The 9093-nt window shown below is 37.9% G+C and overlaps 1 protein-coding gene across 1 annotated transcript in view; it reads left to right on the top strand.

Annotated features, from left to right (window-relative positions):
* Nucleotides 1-7024: 7024 nt before the first annotated feature.
* LOC112032967 (uncharacterized) overlaps nucleotides 7025-9093 on the top strand; it is a 2740-nt gene continuing 671 nt past the window's right edge. Inside the window, exons 1-4 of the mRNA XM_065779502.1 lie at nucleotides 7025-7386; nucleotides 7874-8082; nucleotides 8403-8510; nucleotides 8913-9093. The exon at nucleotides 8913-9093 is cut by the window's right edge and continues 671 nt beyond it. Coding sequence (XP_065635574.1) covers nucleotides 7095-7386; nucleotides 7874-8082; nucleotides 8403-8510; nucleotides 8913-9093 — 790 coding nt within the window. The 5' untranslated portion in view covers nucleotides 7025-7094. The remainder of the gene's footprint in view (nucleotides 7387-7873; nucleotides 8083-8402; nucleotides 8511-8912) is intronic.

Raw genomic sequence — 9093 nt, 5'->3', positions numbered from 1 at the left:
GTTTTATTTATATACCTAGGGTAAAAACATAAAACCCTAAACGTTTAATGAAGTAGGGCTGAGTTGGAAATTCTGCAGAAAATTCAACCTGTGCGATTTTTGATCGATCGAGTCTATTCTTCGATCGATCGAGCCAGGCCGAGAGTCCCAAATACTTCTGCAGCCACTCGATTCCAACTTTACAATATTAAACCAACTTTGAGCAAGTCTAAAGAAGACACCATACAATGTTTTGATCATGGTTTGCCAACATTACAAATTAGAGTTCTAAATACATAAAATCCTAAGACCTTAGAACCTAACAAGTACAACTCAGTTACAACTAAGCCAAAGGCTCCAAAAACCAAAGGAGAAAATGACATGCATATAATTTTTCTACAAATCTGACTCTCAGTCTCAGTTGAATTACAGTTGAAATGAAACCAATCAAACATGGAAAATGAGAAGAATTGTGAGCATAAGGTCTAGGAATACCCATTCTAACTGATGGAGGACATAATCTACCATTTAATTTTTGCAATTTATTATTTTTGGCATTTTTATGTAATTTTTGTTATTTTAGGTTTAGGGTATTTATTTCCTTATTTTTAGATGCTTTTAATGTTTTTTAGGTCAAATTTGGTTCCTAATATGGTTAGGTATTAATTAAGAGTTATTTTAAAATATATTTTCTTGTCCGTCAAGTTTTACAAAACTTTTAAATAGGCACATAAATTTGTAAACGTTTTTTTTGGAAGAGATTATTATTAATAAAATTCAAACTTTTGTTTTTTGTTTTCTTTGGTGGATTTCAAACCTATCACCTTGTGGATTCAAGGAATCTCTCGTGAATTCAAGGTTTACTGCTAGAAACTAACAATTTAGTTTCTGTTTCATCAAAAAGAATATCATGTATGCTTTCTTCAGGTTTCCACAACATCACTAACCCATAATGAGATCATAGCATGGCAATCTCTAAGGAAGATACAATAAGGATTCATCTACATTAGCAGAAGTAGGACAAGTGGGGTTAACATTGAGACCACGTTCAACCAAAGTATCACAAACAGGAACACTATTAATTAAAGCAACATTTCCAAAGGAGGAAAAACAAAATCTTGGGGTTGGCTTTTGTCTTCTAAATCCAATTAAAGGGATGTTGGTTTCTACTTTCAACAAGAAAGCTAACAAGTAGACCATCCTAAGGTTGAACTCCTCTACTCAAGTCCCAATAATAAGAGAGANTAAGAAGATTCTAACGGATCATAGTCCAACCCCGGCCAGCTGTACCTCTTCTCATATCACATGTAGCTTTGAAAGGAAAGTAACCAAACCAAACAAGGCTTTAAATGATAATAATCCTCAGCATTTTCCCATCCTAGCAGGTAACGTCCCACAACCCTTATACACTTCCTCACCTTCTTCAAACACGCTTTTAAACCCAACCGTTGACATCAATCTAGCTCACCTAACCCAAAAAGGAAATTCTTTACCACCTCAAACCTCGGTTTCAAAATCATTACTCACTCCCATAATTGACAGTCAACCAACACATGCCTTTCACTCAAAAAACCTCAACAAAAATGGAAACGCCCACTACCTTTGAATCCGGACCCTTCCCCAAAATTAACCCCACCATGTGACTCTCTCACACCACGTGCCACATATGAAAATCCTAGGGCTTCACCACAGCAACCTAAACTAAAGTGGACAAGAATTGAGCACTCAAACCACATAACCCCTATCACCCCTGACCATACGTACCTGCCCTTAGGGAAAAGAACACCCATGCAAGTTGAATGCTTTCCTGAGTTACCAAGCAAACGTCAATAGGTTTCAAAGGGAGCAGTAGAACAAAAAGAGATAGTGGTGGAGGCTGACTTTCAGCCCTGCCAGTCACAATGAATTACCTAGTTTGGAACTGTCGCGGGCTTGGGAACCTGCGTACAGGGAAGGAGCTTGGAGATATGATCCGGGCAAAAGATCCCTCTATCATGTTTTTAGCCGAGATACTGGCAGATGAAGCAAGGCTAGATATAGTGCAACGAAGTATTGACTATGAACACAAATGGATAGTACCTAAGGAAGGCCGTGGAGGTGGTCTTGTTCTTTTTTGGAAATCAACAGTGAAATTGGAGGTGATTGATTCATCCCAATACTACATTGACACTTGGATTGATAAGGGTTCGGAACATAAGTAGAGGTTCACTAGTTTTTATGGGGAACTAGATACATCAAGGAGATTTGAAGCATGGGACAGTTTGAGAGCTTTAAACCACCATCCACAAACCCCATGGCTTTGTGCAGGTGACTTCAATGAACTCACTAGGCAGGAGGAGAAATTAGGCGGGGTGATCAGACAACACAGACAGATGCAACTCTTTAGAGACGCCATTGATGAGTGTGGGTTCTTAGACCTTGGCTATGTGGGTAACCGTTTCACATGGAGCAAACATTTTGAAGATGGACATTCAGTTTGGGAACGACTTGACCGAGGTTTAGCTAATGACTCTTGGTTTCTAAAATTCCCGGGTTCAATTGTTCAACACCTACAAAGTGTTTCCTCTGATCATTGCTCGCTTTTGATCAACCTGTTGGGTTTGGACCCTCCCCCCCAAAAAAGAATTTTCAGATTTGAGGAAATGTGATTATCAGATGAACATTATGCAGAATTGGTGGAAGCATCTTGGTCTTCCTATTCCGTGGGGCATCGTGACAGTGATATTCTTAAGAGGGTGGAGATTTGTGGTAGGGACCTAGCATGGTGGAACCATAACATTTTTAGCAATGTGAGGAAGGAGTTAAAAACCAAAAAAGCTCTATTGGTGGAGGCCGAATTTGTTGCCATAGTAAGTCGGCAGAATGATCTAGTTAGAGAATTGAAGGAAGAGATAATATTTTGTTGGATAGAGAAGCAAGAATGTGGAGCCAAAGATCATGTATTCTTTGGTTAAAAAATGGTGACAACAACACAAAATTTTTCCATTGTCGGCCTACAAAGAGATATAGGAAAAATAAAATCCGGGGACTCATGGATAAGAACAATACATGGAAAGTAGACTCATAGGAGATTGCGTTGATTCTAGTAAACTATTACAGGGAGCTTTTCTCTACCTCAAGGCCGAACCCCTAATGGCCTCAATTGGAGCACATTCCTTTGTTGATTACCGAGGAAATGAATTTAGCTTTAACTACCACCTTTACGGCCTTCGAAGTAAAAGAAGCTTTGAAACAGATGGCTCCTCTCAAAGCCCTAGGTCCTGATGGCATGCCACCTTTGTTCTTTCAGCATTTTTGGGGAGTGGTATATGCTGATGTCAAGAGTTCAATTTTATCTTGGCTCAATTCAGGTACCATCCCACATCCGTTAAACCACACTTTTATCACCCTTATCCCAAAAACAAAAAATCCTGAAAGTGTTAGTGACTACCACCCCATAAGTTTATGTAATGTCTTGTATAAAATTTTCTCTAAAGTGTTGGCCAATAGATTAAAGAAAATTTTACCTAGTATTATATCTGAACACCAATCAGCCTTTACAAAAAATAGGTTGATAACGGATAATATCCTTGTTGCTTATGAGTCTCTCCATTATATGAATAATATGAGAACAGGGAAAACAGGCTATATGGCACTAAAGCTCGATATGAGCAAAGCCTATGAGCGGGTGGAGTGGGTGTATTTGGAGAATGTTATGAGAAAGATGGGTTTCAGTGAGAAGTGGATTGGCTTAATTATGGTGTGCATAAAAACGGTGACATATTTTATCTTGGTCAATGGTGAAGCCCAAGGTCTCATCCAACCTACCAGAGGGATTAGACAAGGGGATCCCCTCTCTCCCTTTTTTTTTTTTTTTTTTTTTTTTTGCTGTGTACATAAGGTTTACACGGACTCATACAACAATCTGCAAGTATGGGGGAGTTAAAAGGGCTATCCATTAGCCGAAACGGTCCTAAACTAACACACTTATTATTTGCAGGCGATAGTCTTCTTTTTTGCAAGGCAACCATTGAGGAGTGCAGAAAAATTATGGAGATTTTGGAGATTTACGAGGAGGGTTCTGGCCAAAAGGTGAACAAAAATAAAACAACCATCTTATTTAGTAGATCCACTTCGGAAGATACTAAGAATGAGATCAAGGAGGCTTTGGGCTTGCAAGAGATTGTACATTATGATAAGTACCTTGGACTGCCATCTTTAGTGGGAAGGAAAAAAAGGGAGAGTTTCAATTTTATCAAGGAAAAAGTCTGGCGGAAATTACAAGGATGGGAAGCAAAACTTTTATCTCAAGCAAGCCGGGAGGTCTTGATTAAGGCGGTCATTCAGGCAATTCCAACATATGCTATAGGGTGCTTCAAAATTCCGTTGGGACTTTGCCATGAGATTGAATCAATGGTCAAAAAATTTTGGTAGGGTCAAAGAGGAGATAAAACGAAAATTCATTGGTTGAAATGGGAGGAAATGACGAACTCTAAGATGGAGGGGGGGTATGGGTTTTAGGGACCTTGCTTTGTTCAATGATTCTTTGTTGGCAAAGCATGCTTGGGGGCTCTTGCAAAATACAGACTCTCTCTTTTACAGATTCTTTAAAGCCCGGTTCTTTCCAAATTGTTCAATAATGGAGGCAAAATACTCATCCACAGGGTCCTATGCTTGGAAGAGTATTTTACATGGGCGTGAGGTGCTACTTAGAGGCTATAGGTGGAGGGTGGGAGATGGGAGGTCTGTGCATATTTGGCAGAGTACACGGCTGCCAAGGAAACACCCAACCAAGGTGACTTCCCCTATCATTGATTCTATGGCTAATGCGAGGGTTGAAATTTTGATAGATGAAGCAACACACTGTTGGAATCACTCAGTCATTGATGGTATTTTTATTCCAGAGGAGGTAGAGCTTATTAAGTCTATCCTGCTGCCACAACATGGGGTGGTGGACAGACTTTTTTGGCCCTTCACTCAAACCGGGGCATATACAAGCAAGTCGGGGTACTGATTTTTGAAGACGGAGGAAGAAACTATTGAAAATCCAGCTCAAATGATGGAAGAAAGGGAATTATGGCGAGGTATTTGGTCTTTGCAGGTACCAAACAAAATAAAAAATTTTATATGGAGGGCTTGCCGTAACTTTCTGCCCACGAAGGAAAATCTAGTGCATCGAACCATCATTGAGAATCCACTCTGTGACCGCTGTTCTTGTGCGAATGAATCAGTCCTCCATGCGTTATGGTCGTGTAGTGAATTGGATGTAGTTTGGGAGGACTTGTCCTTGTGGAGTTGTCGAAATACATTCAACTTTATCACCTTCAAAGAGTTGCTGTCATGGCTGATCAAACACCAGCACCACGTGGAGCTTTGCTCGGTCACAGCTTGGTCAGTCTGGACTCAACGGAACCAGGTCCGAATGAATAAACCTAGCTGCAGTCCGTACCAAATCTCCTCTCTGGCTAAGGATCGGATTCAGGAATTCCTTGCACTTAACCTGCCATGCACATCGCATCGGACCATTCCTCCCTTGGCGCAGAAATGGAAACCACCCCAACACGAGTTGGTTAAAATAAACTATGATGGGCCAGGTTCTCAGCGAAAAATAGAGCAGGGATTGGGGTAGTTATTCATGATAGTGAAGGTATGGTTTTGGGTTCACTGTCTAAACAAATATCCCACACTTACAGCCCTCTAGAAATTGAGGCAATGGCTGTCACAACAACAATGCAGTTTGTGTTGGACCTGGGTTTTCAACATGCTATCCTTAAGACCGACTCGCTTGTGTTAGTGAAGGCTTTGAGTGATGATACTGAGTTCTTCTCAGCCGTGGGTTTGGTGTTGGATGAAATTAGAATTATGGTTAATTTGTTTAATGAATTACACTACTCTCATGTAAAGAGATAGGGTAATATTGTTGTTCATAAGTTAGCTCGTCATGCTATTTGTGTTTCGGATGTTGTAGTGTGGATGGAGGATGTTCCACCACTTTTGTTTCCTATTGTTTTGGTTGACATAGCCGGTTTTACTTAATAAAATAAGCTACATTCTTTCTCAAAAAAAAAAAAAAAAAAAAGGATGAAAGAAAACTATTTGGCATATTTATAATTTATCGTTTTAAGATTTTGACATTCAAAGTGTGGAAAAATTTTGAGTCATGATTTTTTAATTTTTTATTCTACTTATTTGAGTCAATGCGTAGTGATATAATATTAAATTCCTTTCTTATTATTTGGTTGTTGAGAAGTGAAGGAAAACCAAACAAAAGACGAGAGTAATTTTATTTAAAATATTTAATTTTTGATTAATTGTTTAGCTGACATGGATGCTTATTTTATTTCGTTATTATTATTTTTTGGTTAAAAAGATAAAAACCTAAAGTGTGAGACATAACTCATGATATTTATTATTATTATTATTATTATTATTTTTAGAATCACCTCATAAGCATTTTGTTACACAAGGTAGAAATTTCATATAATAAGTTCATAACAATAATAACATGTTTGAATATAGTAACAACTAAACTCATAGATTTTTTTTTTTGAAGACTAAAAACAAAAAGAGAGGTGGATTTTGAACTTTTGATATCTCATTTAAAAGTATTAGGAGGTAGCAGTAGTTGAACTATAATACTGTATAAAAGTAGATTTAGGGTTTGTTTGAGATTCGCTTATGTTACTGAAATTGAAATTTTTTTACTGAAAATACAGTAGATAAAGGTAAAAGTTAACTGAAATAGTATAATAAGACCTATGAATAGTATTAAATATTATAATAAGACCTATAAATAGTATTAAAAAGTACAATAAACTTATAAATAATAGCGAAAATAAGTTAAATAGCAAAATAAGTTAGTAAAACTAATTTTAGCTAAACACACACTTAAGCTAACAGTTAAATAAAACTTCCAGCCTTTTCACCTGGTAAAAAAAAAACACTTTCACTTGTAAACGACGTCGTAGACTTCCAATCCCAATTCCTCATTCCTCTTTCCCCATCCCGCCCACTATTTATAAAATCCAAAATCGCTTAAAATTTAAAAAACAACCAATTTCGCCGCCCAAAACCAAAACAACAGAAACCTCTCTCTCTCTCTCTCTCTCTCTCTCTCTCTAGGAGATTCTGTGGAAATGGAGAAGGGTCTGATATCGGTGGACCGGTGGACGGGGCACAGCCAGGCGTACTTCTTGACGCACCTGCATTCGGACCACACCCAAGGGTTATCTTCCAGCTGGGCTAAGGGTCCAATCTTCTGCTCCCGACTCACCGCCAAGCTCTTCCCCTTCAAATTCCCTGGCTTCAACCTCTCCCTCCTCCGCCTACTGGCCGTCGGCACTTGGCACTCCATCTCTCTCGTCCCCCCCTCCTCCGCTTCTTCTTCCACTCTTCAAGTCATGCCCATCGACGCTCACCATTGTCCCGGTAACAATATCATAATATTTTTACATTGCTCCCCAATTGTTTGCTTCATGTTCTCAAACCAACATTCTTCTCTGGCTTAATTTTTAGCTAAACAGAATTTCCATGTTATTTGTGCCAGTAAGTATACATTAATTAGACACTGTAACTTGCATCCAGTTGGAAACTGTTCATTTTCCTGCAAACCCAGTTTAAATAACATCAATGTCATTACATTCCTATTCTAATTAAATTTGTTCGTGGAATCTGGTTGTGGTTTGTAAATACTAAAACAGTGCTCGTGAAGATATTATTATAGACTGTTTTTTTTTTTTTTTAATGGAAGATGTGCTTGAATCTTTTGATTTGTATAGTGAAAACCTTATCCACCGAGAATATATTTGAAACATGGACCTTGTTCTAATTTTGAACCTCATTTGTCTATTGCGAGGTCTTATTCATTTAAACTGCATCATCATAGAAATTGCTTGATAGTTCTTTATCCAAACAGGTGCAGTTATGTTCTTGTTCCGTGGGGAGTTTGGCTGCTTGCTTTACACTGGCGATTTCCGTTGGGAAACAACTAGTAAGTGGGCAGAGATAGGAAGGACCATGCTCCTCAATGCTCTTAAGGATGATGTAGTCGACATCCTTTACTTGGATAACACATACTGCAATCCATCATACGCTTTTCCATCTCGAGCAATTGTTGCTCAACAGGTGCACTTGCGCATTTCTCTGGGATTTCTTTAGTTTTGCTTAGATCGTATGATATAGTTTTATGCATTTCATAGGGGCAAATAGCTGAAGAACTAGTTCTACTTCGTTAAACCTTCTGAATACCACTTCGGTTTTAACATATCTTGGTCACAATCAGCTGTGAATTGCTTGTACAGAATAAATTACTGGTACTCTCTAGTTTAGGATTTTTACATAATTGAGATCTATTCCATAAAATATCATTCTACTTTTCTCTGAAAAATATCATGGTACTAGAAGAAATTTGTTTTACAGTCTAATTATTTGATGGCTGGTTACAGGTTATTGATATCATTGTCTCCCATCCTGAACATGACATAATTATTGGGATTGACTCTCTGGGAAAAGAAGACCTTTTGCTTCACATTTCTCATGAACTTAAAATAAAGGTAAGAGGAAGAGCCATCTTTTTTATTTGTGGATTATTATGATGGTCTCTGTAGAAGAACATGACATACTATTACGATTATGTGGCTAAGTTGGATTTCCACTTTGGAAATAACTGGAAGAAGACCAAATGATCTAATCTTTGATCATAAATTTATTTCCTTTTCGTTGTTTAAAAATTGACAAAATACTGTGAGTTATCTGGAGAACTTACACTGTCATTTATGATTTATCATATGACTAAAAGTCTAAAAGTACACTGACATTCTTACTACTTTTTTTTCCCTCTACATCAAATTTAAGTAGTTAAATGCATATATTTGACACTTTTTATCTAATTATTCTTGTTCTTATTTGTTTCCTGTTCATTTGTTCACCCAACTTTGTTGTTTTCTTTATTAAAGATTTGGGTGTGGCCAGAACGCTTGCAAACTATGCATCTTCTTGGGTTCCATGACATATTCACAACCAAGACTTCTCTTACAAGAGTGCGAGCTGTTCCTCGTTACAGTTTTAGCGTTGAAACTTTAGAGGGACTAAACACAATGCACCCAACTATAGGTATCATGCCATCTGGTCTTCCAT

This window comes from Quercus suber, unplaced genomic scaffold, assembly GCF_002906115.3.
Source record: "Quercus suber isolate HL8 unplaced genomic scaffold, Cork oak 2.0 scaffold_211, whole genome shotgun sequence".
Classification (NCBI taxonomy): Eukaryota; Viridiplantae; Streptophyta; class Magnoliopsida; order Fagales; family Fagaceae; genus Quercus; species Quercus suber.
Note: the sequence above shows the minus strand (reverse complement) of the source record. Positions and strands in the feature narration are given on the sequence as shown.